The sequence below is a fragment of the Sciurus carolinensis genome, chromosome 1, assembly GCF_902686445.1.
Source record: "Sciurus carolinensis chromosome 1, mSciCar1.2, whole genome shotgun sequence".
Lineage (NCBI taxonomy): Eukaryota > Metazoa > Chordata > Mammalia > Rodentia > Sciuridae > Sciurus > Sciurus carolinensis.
In genome coordinates, this window is record NC_062213.1 from 156,513,496 (window position 1) to 156,531,829 (window position 18,334).

The following is an 18,334-nucleotide window of genomic DNA, read 5'->3' on the forward strand; positions in this document are numbered from 1 at the left end:
AAAGCCTTGCCAACATTAGTTACCAGAGTTAGTCAGAGGTGCAGCGTAACGTCGTGACTCACTGTTGACTTTAGGTTGTGTTTGAGTTTTCATTTGTGTTTCTCCCACCTCAACTATAAGGCCCTGTGGGAGTACTGCCCTCCCAACCTCAGGAACCCAACTCTCACCTCCCTTTCCCCACCCACTCTGCTGCCATGTAATGCCTGGGCTTGTGCTTTTCCTAAAACTGGATTCTGATGTGTTAATTAAGACAATAATCTGTGTTAACTTGGAAATCAGTTTGGAATCACTAAGACTCATAGCTCCTTCTTTGTAAAAATAATGTGATTCTCCTGTTCAGTTTGTGAGAAGCAACAAGGAAAACTGTTAAAACAGTTCAGAGCTCTGTGTTTATGTGTGCAGATGAGGTTGTGAGAGGATAATTCTAAGGGAAATGAGAATGGGAAATGAAATTGCACATCTTTGGGCACCCTGAACTGTTACGTACAGCATCAAGAGATGGGTTTTTGATGGAAAAGGCACAGTCTTTACTCACATTGGACAGGGCACTTTGCCAGGAAGCAGAAGTCTCTGACTTTCTTGAACAGTGAAAATAATACCGTTGTTGATGTTTTATGCTCTAAGATGTGCCTCTGTCCTCTTAATGTCCTCATCAATTTTTGTTTTTCACTCCCACCTCCCAAGTGTATTTTCCTACCTTTTTTAGGTTTGGGCTGTTTCCTCAAAAGAGTGTCCTCTTATTTTCAGGTTCAATTACCTCTAAGCCAGCCTACCTGCCTGCCTGTTTGTTTGTTTGTTTGTTTACTTATTTATTTATGTATTTATTTAGCTCAACTCCGAATGGGCTTTGGAAAATAGAGAAGAAAATTCAGTCTGCTTTTCTGTGGAGTCTTGGACAGCCGAATAAATGCAGGTATGTAGATCTATATATATATTTTTAAAGGAAAACATCTGGCCTTTAAACAGAATAATGAAACTGTGATCTTGAACCTGTAGGGTTAACTGTACTGTTGCCTATAATTTTTAAAAATCAATGCTTTATTCTTCCTCAATGGGAAATATGTGGGTTTTTAAGAAATCTCACTATTATAGAGTAAAAGTTAATCTCCCTTATAATCTATTCTAGATATTCACCACCATTAACAATTTATTATATGTTCTTCCAGATTTTAGTATACATGTACATAACCCAAAGGGCCATAATACACCTGTTAAGCTTTTTTGACTTTGCAGAGTGCCATGTACATCTTTCAGTGTTAAGGCTTATGTCATCCTTTTATTATTATTATCATTAATTAATTAATTAATTAATTATCTATTTTGTACTGGGGATTCAACCCAGGGGTGCTTACCCACTGAGCCACATCCCCATCCCTTTTTTACATCTTACTTAGAAACTGGTCTCACCAAGTTGCTTAGGACCTTGATAAGGTCCTGATGCTTGCTTTGAACTCATGATCCTCCTGCCTCAGCCTCCCGAGCCACTGAGATTACAGGCACGAACCACTGCGCCTGACTATGTCATCTTTTTAAACAACTGTTGTTAGGCCTTCTTAGTGTGTCTTCTTCTAACGAATGTTGTCGTAGTTATATGTGTGTACATATATATATATTTTCTTTTTCTGTTTTTAACAGTGCTACATCTTGTACACTTGTAATTATGTGCACTTGTCTGATTATCTCCTTAGAGTTAGGGGTATAATGTTCTCTTTGAATTCTTCCTCTGTCATGTCTATAAAAAATCTCCAGGACAAAGGTTTGCCTTACATTGTGAAGCAGATTTTTAACTGTTCTGCTTTCCAGGTCAATTTTTCAATGTGGGTTAGAGTTATAGCTTGATTGCTGGGTTTTAAAATGGTCTTGCTTGTTGATCTGAACTCTGAGGTCAAGCTTGATTTCCAGAAGATTCTGGTTTTCAGATTTATTTTGGACGTTAAGTAATTAAAATTGAAAATCTCTTATTTTGTAGCATTAAGGCCTACATGGTTCCTGTCCTCCATAAGCATCTCACCTCTCATCTTGGTTTAATAGGGCAGCTAATAGATCAAGCAAATTAATTTGTTAAAGAGAACTCTGACCATTGTCTTCCCCATATGACTTTTCCTGTTTGGGGCAGTTTCCTTAGGTCAGTCCTAAAGCACCAATTGTATGTAAGCCTCTGTGCTTCATAGAAGGAATACAAAGATAAATGGCAGAGATCTTGTCTTCAGGTAGCTTACAGCATAGGTGAGTAAGATACAGATGCGTAAAGAAGATGGTTCTGTTTCATTGTGTTTAGTGTAGTGTGATGAGATTGGGAGCATAGGAGAGAGGGCGTCTACCTTAAAGTTAAGACTGAAGTTCAGTGAAGGCTTCCTGATGGAGGTGGTGTCTGGGTTAAGTTCTGAAGAAGGCTGTGTTTGCCATGAAAGATGCAGGTAGAAAGTTATTCCTGTACAGGAATCAGCATGAGTAAGGCAGGACTGTGAGAAGCAGCATTGGTGGGAGGGGGGACAAGAATGCTAGCAGCCTTGTGGCCTTAAGCATGAAGTAAGAAGCTGAGAGTGACAGGAGATGAGGCCAGTGAGGAGAAGGAGTGCCTCAGTTTCAGAGTTTGAGAACTCGTCTGTAGATGAATGGGGAGACAGTGAAAGGGTCTGATATGGGTTAGAGACATTTCTTTGGAGATTTAGTGAAGGGAGGAAGAAAGTTGTAGGCTGGGGTTAGGAAAATTAGTTTATAGGCAATGGTGTTGGGGCAAAGAGAAGAAAATGTGTAGGCCTTTCCCTTGCTCCTCCACTCCTTTGGCCTCACCCAAAGCAGAGTAGCAGAGGCTGGTTCCTTGGTCCTAGTTGCTTTCCTTTTTGAGGGGACTCGTGTGAACCATTGACATGCAAGCTTATCACCAGTAGGTCCTAACCTTTCCACACGAGGCTTCCTGTCCTTGTCCCATTGCCACGGGGTGCAGCGTGTCCTGTTGCCTATTCTGCCTGCCCATGGGTGAACTGTGGACCTGGCTCCATTCATTAACTGCCATGTGACTTGTGAGTGTGCAGTGCAGTCGTCTTGTGTGTACTGTCACAGAAGGGGTGTGAAGATAGGTAAGGTATAGTTCATGCCCTCACAAAACTTGCTGTTTAGTAGGAGATAGACATAAAATTAAGAGTATGATTCTCGCCATAGGTCTAATCAAAAGTTGTGATTCCAGAAGTAGCCATATTAGCAATTACTCATTGATCTTTTAACATCGTTGGTTCCAGAATAGGCCAAAAATTTTCAACTGTGATTTATGTGCAAATGAGAAAGTAGATTCAAGCCAAGATTATTCAGATTTTTTGAGAATATGGTCTGACTGTAGTTAATGTGTAATTATTTCCATGGTTTCATCTCTTATAAGCTCTGCCCTGCCTGATTTCAGGAAGGGAAGGAGCAGGAGAGGTTCTTATTCAATACTAAATATTACTACTTGTATACCTTTATAACATTCTCTTTTACCCTGTGGACTTTTAGAACATAGAATGACCACATCACCTTGTTTTCCTCCTCCTGCAGTATCTAAACATAAAAGAGGACTGCAATGCCATGGCTTTCTGTGCTAAAATGAGGAGCTCCAAGAAAGCGGAGGTGAATCAGGTGGCCCCTGAGCCAGGGGTGGAAGTGACCTTCTATCTTCCGGACAGGGAGCCCCTCCGGCTGGGCAGTGGAGAGTACACAGCAGAGGAGCTGTGCATCAGGGCTGCGCAGGAATGCTGTGAGTACTGGCATTTTCCTGGGACTCTGAGGTCGCAGTTGCACACGGTCCCAGAAGCAGATCTGTGATCTCTGCCCCTTTTAGCTTTGTTGAGCAGAATGAGATGTGGGCTCTGGAGTCAGGGTTCTGCCTTGCCTCTACTCCTGCCACTTACTTGCATGTGATCCTTGGCCAGTGATTTTAATCTAGGGAATTTTACTTTTTACTGCAAGATGGCTTATTCCTCTTCTATCACTGATGAGCTGTAGGCAAGGAATGGTGCTTGACTTCTGTGGCAGCTCAGTTCTCATTGCCCCTATATCTCTGATCAGAATAACATCAGCACCAGGTAAGGTGGTATGTGAAGCGCATCGCCCCAAGTACAATCTCAAAAGTAGCATCTCTCAATATGTTAGTGATTTTTGGAAATTCTTTCTGCAGAGTTTGGCACCATAACTTGCCCTCTCCTGTGTGGTGCTCAGATGAGGTGAGAAGCTGAGTGTTGCTTTGTGGCTTGGTCAGGTTGCCAAGCTGTGAAAAGGACAGTGAGATTATTAAAAGCACAGTTTGTTTTGTATGTGTGTGTGTGTTTAAAGTGAGCCTTGTCTTACTTAAAGTTAACCTATCACCCTTTGAAGGTGGGAAGCCAAAGTGCCTGACAAAACTTTCATCCAATTTAGGTGGGGACATTGGTAGATTTTATCTGACAAGCAAAATCAGAAACTTAGAAACTTAGAAATCAGAAACTTAGAGCTATAATCCATTTAGGTTGTAGCGATGGTTGTACAACTTAGTAAATACACTTAAGTTCATTGAGTTATATATCTAAAACAGATATACTTTATAGTATGTAAATTGTATTTCAATAAAGCTGTTTATAAAAGATCTAATTGACTCATATAGTAATGATGAAGTAGTTTTCTATGGTCCCAGACAACCTGATCCATGTTTTACTTATACTGTCTTTAGTACTCAGAGGAACTTTGTGAGTGTAGTATAGTTATTTAAGAATTGCCTACTGTGTTAGTAATATAGCTTGCTGAAAAATGCCATTTTCTTCCTGATACATGCCTTTGTGCCTAAAGGACTTTATATACCACAGTACCAGTAGAAGGGAAGAGGTTTCTGCTATAGGAAAGAATGTGGTAAACTCTCACTAGCTAAATAGGACATGGGATAAAGCATAGTGGGAAAATGCAGTAACATGTTTATTTTGACTAGGCAGTAGTATATACAAGTAAATAGCTTTGAACAGCAGCTCTAAGTGTGTTTGTAGTTAGCAGAACTATTAGATGTGTATCAGTGCTTCTAGAGCATTTCTAAAGGCTCTTTGTCTGTTGACTTGTTTCCCTTCCTTTCCCTTGAGGTTTGCTTATAGGGCTTATTCATTAACCAAGCACATTATAATAATCACTCAGCATAAACCTCATTCAATTTTTTTTTTTTTTTTTTTTTTAGCAGGGATTACTTTTGCAGAATTGTTGGGTTGCAGTTAATAAGGGGCCAAGCACTTTCTGGGGAAGATGATACAAGAGAGTGGGTGGGGTCTGAAGTCCAGCATAGCCAAGGTGTCAGATCTGTAACTGTAGACTTAGGGGTCAGCCACTTTGGTGTCAGTTCCTAAGTCTTGTCTATAGATAATGAGTGGTGTCTTTTCTGTAATTGGCTCAGAGGAATTTTGCCACAGTATATTACTACAGATTTTTGTAGGTCTCATTGTCATTACAGAAGTGATATTTGGGAGCTATACCGTTTCTTCCCTGTTTTTCACCCACTAGTGGTAAAGTTTGGTTCTTATTAGCTTTCATTGATTATCTCCTCAGTGGTTCTGTCTTGGTTTGAATCTCAATTCTGCATGGTAGTAACTGAGTAACCTTGAACCATACTAAATCTTAGAAGACCACAGTTTCTTCAACTGTAAAATCGCAAAAAAAAAAAAAAATACTAACCTCATTAAGTATCAGAAGGAACAAAAGATAAAAGTAATGTTAACTTGATGCCTAACATGTAGCCCCAAGTAAATGTAAGTGTTATTATTACTGTTTAGTACTTTTATATGACAGATTGTCTTTGATTTTCCTGTTATGGATAGTTATGGGTAGATAAGGTTATTAGAATCAGACCTGTGGTAGAAAAACAGAGTTCCATGATTACATGTAAATCATGCTTCAAGTGTGCATGTGTACTTTCAAATAAGGATATGTATAAAGAAATGTAATTTTCAGGCCAGCCCACAAGAACCAGTTTATTCATGAAAACCTGCAGCACACCTGGAACATAGTTCTAATAATGCTGGATCCAAAAGCCATTGGCCTTTGTTCCCAAGGGGAAATGCTCTTTGAAATTTAGCTCCATCTTTTCTCTTTGAAAGGAGAATTTTGGCTTGGGCAGGGATAACTTTCACCTTTCTTGAGACCAGAGTTGAGGTGTCAGGAGAGAACTTTGAGATACCAAGTCACCTGTGACTTCTTAAGCCAGTGTTTGCATTGGAGTGACCCTACTGGGCTGGGCAGGGCCAGAAAGGGACCCTGGCAAGGTCATTTTCACTTCAGGTGTCTGATTTAGAAAACAAGTGCCAATTACCTCATTTCCTCCCTCATTTTTTGATCATTGAAGTTCATTATATCTTAGTTTGAGGCTTGGTTGGACCTGAAAATATCAGTAATAATTCTTTATTGGCACTCATCTCCCCCACACACACCTGTTTAAGTTACTGGTCTGTCATTTTAATCATGGGCTAAGAAGTGAGTGACTTCATAATCTCCCTTAACCTTTTTCATCATGCTTGTCATTAAGGAGGTAGTTGGTGGGGTGAGGAGGTGAAGCATTACTGGGCCAACTTTGTTATGCATATATCTTTTTGTTAGTTGGATACTAATAAAAATATTTATGAGTACTTAAGAAATATATTTATTATTAATGGTAATAAATTTTAATCACTGATGAAAACCACTTTGGTTGTTATTTATTCTCATATGCATTTTCTGCACTACTGCCAGGAACTTCTTTGCATGTTTAATGTATAATCACAGTGTGTTAGAATTGTTTAAATGTGTTTTGAAGGAAACAGACTGAGGATTTCTCAAATTTCAAGAGTGTTTCTGTCTGATTAGCATATTGGGTGGGATCTGTGAGCCTCTCAAATGGCCTTTTTATCTTTTGAGTGAGATTTGGTAAGGCTCTGTCATAGACACCTATAGTGAGAAACATCATCAACTTGTATTTTTAAATGACTTTTATTTGACTTGCCAGGAGCTCCATGCACATTCCTGGGAAGTCGTGGTTCTTGATAATTGTAATTCAAACTGCCTGACTGAACTGGTTGAAAGTTGTATATGCCCTAAGAGGATATAAGTGACCTGGATTCTTTGTGATGAAAGACTCATTTATCATTGTGTATTTCATGCTTTGGAAACAGGTGGCAAAATGCATCTCCCTGTAATCTTCTGATGTATTCTCTGATGTGTTCTTTACCCAGGTATCTCTCCTCTATGCCACAACCTCTTTGCCTTATATGATGAGAACACCAAGCTCTGGTATGCTCCGAACCGCACCATCACCGTTGATGACAAGATGTCACTCCGACTTCACTACCGCATGAGGTACCTGAGTACTGGGCTGGTGCCTGCCTATTTTCCTTATGCAGCCAGGGATGGTGGTTAGCTTGGGCCCTGAGTCATTTACCAAGAAGTATTACAGTCATTTTTGTATTTTGTAACTTTGATGTTTACATGATATGAGTAAGGACTTCATCAGTATTTGGAATACAATTTGAGATGAATTTGATCACCTTTTTTCTGCCACATTTTAGAAAAGAAATGTTTATGAAATGTTAGCTAGCATCTGTGTCCTCCAGCAGTTTTTTCAGGTAGTGAATCTTGATTATGAGTTTATTGCAGTGGGCTATGACCAGAACCTTGGAAAAAAAAAAAAAAAGAAGAAAAGAAAGGAAGAGCTGGGTGCCATGGTGCATGCCTGTTATCACAGCGGCTCAGGAGGCTGAGGCAGGAGGATTGAAAGTTCATAGCCAGCCCCCACACCTTAGCAAAGTCCTAGGCAACTCAGTGAGACCCTGTCTGTAAACAAAATACCAAAAGAACTGGGGATATGGCGCAGCACTCCCTGGATTCAATCCCCAGTACCTCCCCCCCCCCCCAAAAAAAAAAAAAAAAGAGAAACAGGAGAGAATAGATCATTTCCATGTATATACATACCCTAAGAACATTTAAAAAAAACTTTTGAAACTTTTGAGATATAGGTCATGATATAAAATATATTTCTTACAAAAGTGTGGCTAGGAAGCCTGAAATATACTGCCTGAAATGGGAACCTAGAAATTCTGGGTTGATCTTTCTTTCAGGGAATAGATGTTTTGATCAAACATAGATGTTTGTCTGTGGGACTATAATTTCTCTTCTGATGAGCACTTGCTTTTTCCCCCCTTACTATAGACTTTGCTGTAGACTCCACAGAGTCTCCCGGGGTCACATAGACAGTTGTTACTTCCATAGCTGTAGTCTCTTGACTTTGTAAGCATGTTTTATCAGCCACGAGAATTGAAAGTATCTTAGGTGAATACTAGTTAAGCACAAATTAATGTGTGTTTAGCAGTGAATCCTTTTTGAAAAGGATCTTTATTTAGTTGTGATTAAATCAGTAGATTAACTTACAAGCTAATGGGATTGAGGAACATGCTAGAAAAACCTTCCAGCACCCTGGAGACTCTCCACAGTATCTTAGCTGTTAGTTTTTTCAGGATTTTGATAGAGCTGGCACTATTCCAGAATGACGGGTGTTTTTCTGGAAGCTGAACCAGATCTAACTTTCATAATCATTCTTGGCCTGACTTTCCCTCTTCTTCCTGTACTTACCTAAAGCTTTACCTTGAGAGGAGAGGTGTGTACCATGTGAGACTTGTTCCAGATTTAGAGTAGTATTTACTCCTTCCAGCTGAGCTTTCTAACTATATTTGGATTTGTTTGGCAAAGTGTAGTCTGGCTTCCATGGCCTGGGATTGGCTGTGTGACCAGTGTTGAGATGGGTACTAATAGCTGGAAGTCTGAGCAGGGGGCATGTCATTGAGTTCAACTTCTTTCCCTCTGGTTTCTAAACTGAGCTTAAAATCCAGCATGGTAGCATTTGAGACTTGACTGGAACCAGTTACTTAATTCAGTTCTTCTATTTTTTCTGTGGGAAAACTGATGCCAGAAAGGAGAAGGGAGTTATTCAGAGATACACATCTAGACTATTGTCTTGTTAGAAGTACAGTCCACTTTAAGGCATTAGTCTTTGTTGTTCATACAGATGCTTGCTGTTAAAACTTGTCTTTGCCCGTTCCCCATTTCTGTTTGCTGCCAGGAAGTGCACAGATGCTTCATTTTTGTCACCTTGACTTTGTACCTGACATTGTGCTTCAACAGGATATTGCTTTGTTACCACAGGCTCTTTGAACTTGGGAAAAAAGATACCACCCTAAGCTAAAACATTTGCATTGCAACAAACTACAAAAATTTTGAAACCTCACAAGCTCACCACTAAAGAAGGTGCAATGTGAAAATAAATGATTATTTATTTAATAGAGCTGAGTGGAATCTCAGCTCTATTTTAGGAAATATTCTTGTACTTTAATTGTGATTTTCTGTTTTTAGATAATGATTTTGATAGCTACTGTTTTATAATATGTGTTAATACAAGACAATCATATTCTTTATTCCTTTTTAAGAAGAAAATTCTTGCTTTTACACTGTTGGTAAAATTCTATAGAAACCTAAAGAGAATTTATTGTTTATAGTGACCGTATGTAAACTTAGAATCTGCAATCATCTGAAATAATTTCTCAAAACCAATAGATCTGTTTATTCTCTCCCAACTTTCCCTTCCATATTCTTTTGAAAAGGAATGTGATTAGGGGTCACACTACATTTATTTGTCACTCATTTTTTCCATTGGCGTGTCATAATATCAGGAATTTGTACGAAGTTTGATAAACACCTTGGTAATTTATTTTTTATTTCATGGTGAATTGACACATTGACAATTTATAATTATGTGTATTTGTGGGGTACAAAACAATGTTATAACTTATGATAATGTAAAATAATTAAACCAAACTAAATATGTTCATCACCTCAGATACTTATTTTTGTGATGGGAACATTTAAAATGTAATGTTAGCAATTTTGAAATGTGCACTACTCTTCTATATTAATTATATTTACCATATTGTGCAATAGATCTTTTAAGAAAAATACCCATATTCCACCTTACTGATATTTTTAACTCTTTTGGCCATATTGATTATTAATTTTAAAAAGGAATGTAGAATTTTCTAGCAATTAGGAAGGCGTTGGTGTTTGTGGCCGCTAATTTAAAGTTGTTATTCTGTTGTTTGGTTTGACATCTCCTGAAATGGAAGTTTGTCAACCTTTGAGTGTAGGCAGTTCATAGAGACTCAGCCTTGTTTTAGACTTCCTGGGCTTGGTGTTTACCGTTAGTCTTTACATTTTGGAGAAGCTGCACATTGTTTGATCTCCCCAGCCTTATCTCATCTGAATATCTGACCAAAAGGCTTCCAAGCCAGAGATGGTCCCACGGTCCCACAGGGTTCTCAGACAGAAACCTCGAAGTATGTGCTTGTGATATCTTTGTCAATCTTCAGTGACCCTGTTGAGGATTGTGTTTAGTGCAGAGTGAGGGTGTTGTGTTCCGGGCTCTACCAGGGCCGATGATGCTGTCTTATGGAGACAGACAGGATGTGGAAGAGGAGAGCCATGCATTAGATTGGTTCAGGGAACACCTGCCTTCGGTGCTTCTCTAACAACCTCCTCCACCTCTGAGTCTTTTCTTTCCCTACTGCAGAAAACATTTGTGTTCTATATAACCCTCATGCTCTGATCACTGCCTCCTTCTACTCCTCAATAGAATTTACCTGGCCTAATGCTATTCTCTTAGAGCCCTCCTTTGAACTTTGTAGCTGGCTCAGGTCACTCTCTCCTTTCTTCTTGTTGGGGAGAGGAGCCAGCTGAATACTGTCTGCATGCATGCTCTTTTCTACCCATGAAGAACAGTTAAAGGCCTGGGGACAACATGAATGCCAACTTCTGCATCAGCTGATGGCCTCCAACTCTCATTGTTACCAGAGTCTGATCCCCCGCCATATACGTGAATAGTAAGGGGACCATGCACCTGCTTCAGAGGCCTGGTGTGGTTTATGCAGCATGTGGGCTCTTCAGTTATTTATTTCTCTCTCTCTCTCTCTCTCTCTCTCTCTGTGTGTGTGTGTGTGTGTGTGTGTGTGAGAGAGAGAGAGAGAGAGAGAGAGAGAGAGTCTATACACTTCTAATCCCCTTCATAAGTTATAGGGAAGATGGGCTGTATAGAACCATAGAAAGTTACAAAATATTGATTTTTAGCTTTAATTTCTTCATCCTTTCCTCTCATTGTTAATTGCTACTCCCTGAGTTTGTTCTTTGTTGTTGTCTGTCAAGCATGTATTAAGCTCTTGTTAGGTGCCAGGCACTGGGGATTTGGTGGTGAGACAGCTGCAGCCTCTATTGCCTCAGAGCCCACTGCCTCACCCAGACTGTTGCCAGAGTCCTGCTGTCTCTTGGCCTCTTCCATCTCACTTTGTTTTCCCTGGGCTTCTTTCCAGAGGCATCCTGCCTCATGTCAGTTTGGCGGTTGCATCTCCTTCTGCCTGCTGCATATGGTCTGGGTTCCATACCCTGCCATTTATTTATTCTGATCCTCAGGACAAGTTATTCATTAAGCATGGTGCCAAGGACCCACAATATAATTAGAGGCCCATGAAATGTTTTAATTTGTTTTTAAACTCAGAAAAAAATGATTATAATCTGGTTTGAATTATATTCATCTTAATGCCAGTTCAGTTGTAAAATATGACTTTTAATTTTTTATTTGTTTTTAATGGGGGAAGGGGAAAGTATGTGGGTCCATGAAAGCTGCAGTGTAGTCCTGCTTATGACATGTGCTCCATTATATGTTGCATTATGTTGTTGCTGGTCAGTGAGCTCACAGAGGGCAGGGTCTGTACCTGAGAACCCTCTGGGCCTGGTCTTTCCTAGGCTTTACACAGCTCAGTGACATGTATCTAAGTTTAATAGCAGCTCTTTTTGGGGGGGCAGGTAGAACTTTTATTCATTGCTTCTTGGTGACGTGATTTTTTTTCTCAGCACATGGGCAGGTCAAGGGAGAGAGGCCCATGCAGCAGCTGAGTCTGTAGCCTGAAGACCTTGGACCATGTGGTTCATCCACCCCCACATACTATGGAACTCACTGTGTTTCTTACATAGGTGGCAAGAAAAATCAGTAGATGAGAGATAGGCTTGTAAGTCGTAGGTCACCTAGCCTCTTGGAATGTTTTCCTCTTCTGTGAGGTGGAAACAGACCCATCTTGTGGAGTTGCTGTGAGGATCACAGCACACTATCTGAAAAGTGCTGTTACATTTCCTCATGACAGCACAGCTGATGCTTATACTAGTGTTCATATAGTTCTCTTTTGAAATCATTTATCATTAGATGCACCATCAATTCAATAATGGAAGCCAAGGAACTAGGAAACACTGCTGTGTTAACTGCACATCTTGACCATATGGTAACCCTAGGTGTCGGGAGTGTTAGGATGTGAATAAAAAGGCTGAGGGGCCAGGGGAAGTGGCCCAGCAGTGCTGCTGACGGCAGAGGTACAGGGACTATTGGGTCAGCAGCTGGTTCCAGTCAGCAAGGGCTCTTTCTGTCTAGGAAGACACAGTGGATGTCAGAGGAGCCATCTTTATGATCGTCAGGAAAGTCACTTTACCTCCCTGCATCACTGAGGAGGTGCTGACAGGACACTCCCCACAGAGCACCTACAAGAATAAGAACAGCATCACGGAAGAGGAGGTGCTGCAGGGTGCAAACCTGGCCTCTTTACTCACCTCTCAGGGCAGTTTACCTCCTGCGCTGTCCACTCTTGTGGGACCAGGAGACCTCTGCTAGCATTCTAGGATTCCTTTTGCCACAATTGACATTCATTTCACTGCCTTTCAGGTTCTATTTCACAAACTGGCATGGGACCAATGACAATGAGCAGTCTGTATGGCGACATTCACCAAAGAAGCAGAAAAATGGCTATGAGAAGAAAAAGGTTCCAGATGCAACCCCTCTCCTTGATGCCAGCTCGCTGGAGTACCTGTTTGCTCAGGTGAGAAGTTTGGACCCAGGGAACCAAGAGTTTATAGGGATGGTGAGATATTGTTGGGCTCAGATTCCCTGTGCAGCTCAGCTTTGTGGTGTTGCAATGCTTTATGGCCTGTTCTGCAGAAGTGCTACCCTACCTGGGCTTGTCCCAGGTGAGACAGAAGGCAGCATGTTGTTTAGCATTTCAAGGAACTGGCTATCCTACTTGTGGGTTTTTCAGGTCTCACTTCTCTGCTCCCCACCCCATTTTGCTTGTCATCTGTAGCACCCTACTTGCAGAAGCCACAGGGAGGTGTCATTGAGGGAAGGTATAGTTCAGTGAAGCTAATAAGGTACTTCTCAGCAAAGAGAAGTTACCCTGTCACAGTGATAGTAGAGTGGAAACATTAGACACTAGGAAAAAGCCAAAGAGAGGTTAGAATCACTTAAAATTACATTACCCTGAGATTATTAGCATTTTTTGATTATATGTTTGCTAATTCTAACATGCAATTTATATTACATACTATGTAGTTTTTGAAAATATTCATGTCATTTTATAAACCCTTTATTCATCCTATTTTTATTCATCCTATCATTCATCCTGCAAAAGCCCATTAAAATACTGATCTTTGTTGTTTTAATGACTTCATAATAATTCATTTATTCAACAGATATTTACTGAGTGTCTGTGTCCTATTTGCCTCAGATGCTGTACTTGCTGAGGTTCTGGAGTGAATGAAACAGACATGGTCTCTGCATGCATCAGTTATTACCCAAGTTAGACAACAGAAAACAATAAGCACACAAAATGATACATAATGTGTAATAATAAGTTGTAAGAAATGTTGTGATAGAGACATGGAGGGGGATTTGAATGGGGAGAACTAATTTAAATAGTGTGTACAGAGAAAGTCTCTTTAGGGAGATAACGTTTATAATGAATCTTGGAGAATATAAAGGAGGCGAAGAGCAGAGGAAGTATTTCTTTCCTGTGGAGTTTCTCAGTAGCGAACTCTGTCAGTAGTCAAATGTTTCACTGCTGACATTTTGGGCTAGATAAGTCTTTGTTGTAAAGGAATTCCCTGTGTATTGTAGGATATTCACCAGCACCCCTGGCCTGTGCCCACTAGATGCCAGCAGAATATTTACCAGTACGTCACCCTCCTTACCGTTGTAACAACCCAAAATGTCCTCAGACATTGCCCACTTTCCCCTTTGCCCTGATTGATAACATCTGAGGAGAGAAACTCATTTGGGAAGGTCCTGAGGCAGGTGGGAGCTAAGAGGAGAGTCAGTTTGGAGAACATGAGTAGGGCGATAGGAGGGGATGGTAGGCAGACAGGCAGGTCTTACAGAGCCTTGCACAAACTGGTGAGGGGTTATGTTTTTACCCTGAGTGCAGTAGGAAGCCAGTTGGAAGGTTTGATCTTATTAATGTTGTAAGTCAGTGATGGTTCTGTTATATGTGGGAAGTAGATGTGCTGGGTTCAAGGGTACATTCTTCACATAGTAGCTGAGAGTCTGTAACGGTGGTCCAGGCAGGAGAAATGCTGATTTGGCTTAATGTAATGGCAGTGGAGTTGGGGGAAAATGAGTATATTTTGGAGGTAGAATTAGTATGCTTTGCTGAGGGAATAGGTTTGGAAGATGAGAGAACCTGAGACTCAGAGATGATTTCTTAGGTGTTTTGGGCAATGTTGGATAGATGATGGAGTTGTCCCCTACATGTGGAAGACTGGGAGGAAGAGCCTGGAGAAAGGAGGGATTCTCTTTTGGAGGGGCTGATGAACATTCAAGTGTAGATTTTAGATAGAACATTGAGTAATGGGACTCCAGTCTCCAGGAAAAGCCATAGTTTATTTAACTAGTTGCATGTTCCTGGACGTTTTGGGTTTTTCTCAAGTTTTTCTGTGATGCTATCATTGTGATAGGTTGTCATCAACCTCCTTATATGAGTTTCTGTAAATGTCTTATATTCTTAGGATCTACTTTTACATATGAGTTTTTATGTCAAGAGCTCCCATTGTAGCTTTAGTTACTGATTGTACTTTATTCCATATATATCTTAGAAATGACCTTAGAGATAATAGAAAAATGAGATAATGCATAGCCCTCAGGAGATACTGTTTGGAAAAAATAATCAGATCAATCTTTTTGGGTTCAATTTCTCAGCTTGAAGTTTGCATATCTGAGATTTATTCTTTTATCTTTCTTTGGAACAGACATATAAAAGAACAGAACACATAAAAGACATATAAAAGACATATAAAAGAACATCTTTCATATTTGAAAGATGAAATATTGCATTAGAATTTGACCTTTGGGAATGCATCAGATATTATTACAATGTACATATATAACTATATGACCAGTGGGATTCTACATCATGTATAACCAGAAGAATGAGAAATTATACTCCATTATATATGATGTATCAAAGTGCATTCTACTGTCATGTATAACTAATTGAAACATAAAAAAATTAAAAATATATTAAAAAAAGAATCGGAACTTTGGGAGGCTTTTAGGCACAAATTACTTGAGGTAGCTGTATAACAAATATTCAAAGAAAATTGTAGCCAAAAAAATAGCTTCAGATTTTGTTCTGTTCTTCACACATTGCTGGTATAGGTCATTGTCATTGGTGTAGAACGAGTCAGTGACCTTTCCTTACCTGAGAGAAATAAGAAGTCCTATCATGGACAGAATGGGAACTGTTCCATGAGAACCCTCCGTGAAAAACCATCAAACTGACATCTCTTTGGGGAAAGTGAACATCAGATCTAGGAACCCGGCTTCTAGATTCCATGTCACCCCTGCACCAAGCTAGGGAGAGGCTGAAGGATTCACAGTCCTCAGATTATGAAGATTAGGGTGGCACAGTGTTGAGGAGATGTGCCCCGGAGTCAGGTCTAGGTTTGCCCACTGCTCTCTAAGCCCCCCGTCCCCATGGTGCTTGGCCCTTCCACTTGATTTTGGTTTTTATCTGATGTCAGAAATTTTTTTTTCTCCTTCGAATGGACTCTCATGAGGTCAGAAACATGGTTTAGTTTATTTCTACATCCCTAGTACCTGGAATACCATCTGACCCATAACTAGTTCTCACTGATTGTCAAATTGAGTGATGAGTGGTGGTAATGATGTTAACACCACCTCACAGGGCTGTTGTGAGGATCAAGTGAAATAATGGATGAAGAATTAAGCACAGGATCTAGCAATGAGCTTAGGGGTTAATAAACTTGAGCTGATATTAATATTATCATTACTCTGTATGGGGCAGGTGGTGGACCCTGCTTTTCAATCTTGGTTTCATTTTTGTTTTTAAAACCTCGATTGGTTCTTGGAGGGGCACGCACCCCCATTAGTGAGGGGATTACTCTGGTGATACATTTCACTACTGCAAACATGAATAGCAGATGTGGAACACCCTTAGAAGTGGTCGAATGTGAATTCCTTCTCCTTTCTCTAAATCTGCATTAGAATGGGAGGTGCTACCCTTGTCGACTATATTCACAGTTCCTAGACTTGGCTGTCTAGTACCTGTTTGTGGAATTAGTGAATGATCAAACCTCAGTCCAGTGTCACCTGCCGCCTTCTGGCACAGTTCATACCTAGTGCAAAATGCTTGTCAGCATCATTTACGTGATAAGTCTCACAAAGGGGCTTTGTGTTTGTACTCGTCACCAGTACCTAACATAGTGCTTAGTAACTACTTGTTATATTAACCTAGGGAGAACATCTCCTGAGCTTTTTCATGCCCAGTTTTGTTGAAAAAGAATTTTGATGCTGCAGAAGCTATAAATCTTATTGATCTCATTACTGAACTGCTTTTCTGGGTAGCACCTTCCCACATGGAGTCTTTCCTTTGAAAATCAAACACAGGAGTGGGCTCTTGAAATTAAGTGGGAGCTTATTTATTTATTTATTTTTTTTCTCATCTCTGCTCCAAAGGGACAGTATGATTTGGTCAAATGCCTGGCTCCCATTCGGGACCCCAAGACTGAGCAGGATGGGCATGATATTGAGAATGAGTGCCTGGGGATGGCTGTCCTGGCCATCTCACACTATGCCATGATAAAGAAGATGCAGTTGCCAGAACTTCCCAAGGACATCAGGTAAACCTTCCTGCTGGCTGAACAGTGGACTGTGGGGCTGGTGTTACTTACACATGCTTTCACACATCTCATTTAACTGCTTCCACTAATTACCTGGCACCTGCTGCCTGCAGATCTTACCTAGGAAATTTGTATAATGTAACACACTCATAATTGTGTTCAGATTTTCATTGATGACTGATAATCTCAGAAATTTGTACTTGAGTGAAATTTTGGGGTTGTAGTACCAATCAAATTAGTGACCCACCTCCCCTCCTGACCCACGGACATTGCCATCTATCACTGTAGCTTTCCCTTTGGTTCTGAACCCATCTTAAATGCTTCTCAGTATGACTCTACAAGCAGCTGCTGTTACCCCTAGCTCAGCTCCCAGGGGGTTCTAGTAGTTCAGTAGGAAGCTGTTAATTTTGATGTGAGGGACAGTCAACTAGTATCTTAAGAAAATTATACTTAGCTAAAATATTGTTTGAGATCAGTACTCAATCTGTGTAATTTTCACCCATCTGAGAAATCCGTTTCTTTTTTTCACCAGTGGGCTATTAGGATTGTCACAAATGAAGACAATCTCGTTTTTAGGAGGAGAATTGGCTGCACAATTGTGATGGGTGGTGCACATCTTCTCATAAGGTTACTTCTTGGTTCTCATTGCTCTTGATCAGAGTCCTAGTTGCTCCTCAATGCAGGAAGTGATTAGACACGTGCTGAATTGTGTTTGCTTTTTTCTGTGACCTTCACTCTGGGTGTTTTCTGTTTATTTTTTTCACAAGATTGAAGTGAAAAATCATAGTTTTCTGTTAATTCTATTACATTAATTTAAAAGAAAAATTAACACTATTTGTTGAGTATAAATCCCCAAATTCCTAAGGTTCTATGTTGTGAAACCATTCGGGTTGCAGAGATTACTCTGGGTCTGGTGCTCTTAGACCTGGGGAAAACAGACCAGTCTCCCCATTTTTGTCCCCTAGTGAACTTGTTCTTTCTCTCAGGGTATTTGGGCTTTTCTTAAAACTGATTCCTGTCTCCCAGTGTATTGGTTTGTCAAGACCCTGATTATCATACATCTTCTTCCATCAGTACCTAGATGGATGAAACTAATCTTCCAGCTTACTAGTTGATCTATTTAAGAATATATGGGGACTTATTCACATGACAGACACTAAGTCTTTGTATTTAATTAGACTTTGTGTATATTTTTCCAAAAAAAAAAATTCTGTGCTGTTTATAGAAAAATTATCAAACAGACAAATAGCACATACCAAAGCATCTATAATATCACCTGGAGTTTACTCCCTCTTGATGCCTTTTAGACCATTTTCTAATTGATGCTCAA

General features: G+C 40.1%; 1 protein-coding gene across 2 annotated transcripts in view; it reads left to right on the plus strand.

Annotated features, from left to right (window-relative positions):
- Jak1 (Janus kinase 1) overlaps positions 1-18,334 on the plus strand; it is a 132,488-nt gene that overhangs the window by 78,510 nt on the left and 35,644 nt on the right. For both annotated transcript variants that reach the window (XM_047540320.1, XM_047540331.1), the window contains 5 exons: positions 830-913; positions 3,532-3,730; positions 7,188-7,311; positions 12,758-12,911; positions 16,841-17,004. In XM_047540320.1, coding sequence (XP_047396276.1) covers positions 908-913; positions 3,532-3,730; positions 7,188-7,311; positions 12,758-12,911; positions 16,841-17,004 — 647 coding nt within the window. In that variant the 5' untranslated portion in view covers positions 830-907. The remainder of the gene's footprint in view (positions 1-829; positions 914-3,531; positions 3,731-7,187; positions 7,312-12,757; positions 12,912-16,840; positions 17,005-18,334) is intronic.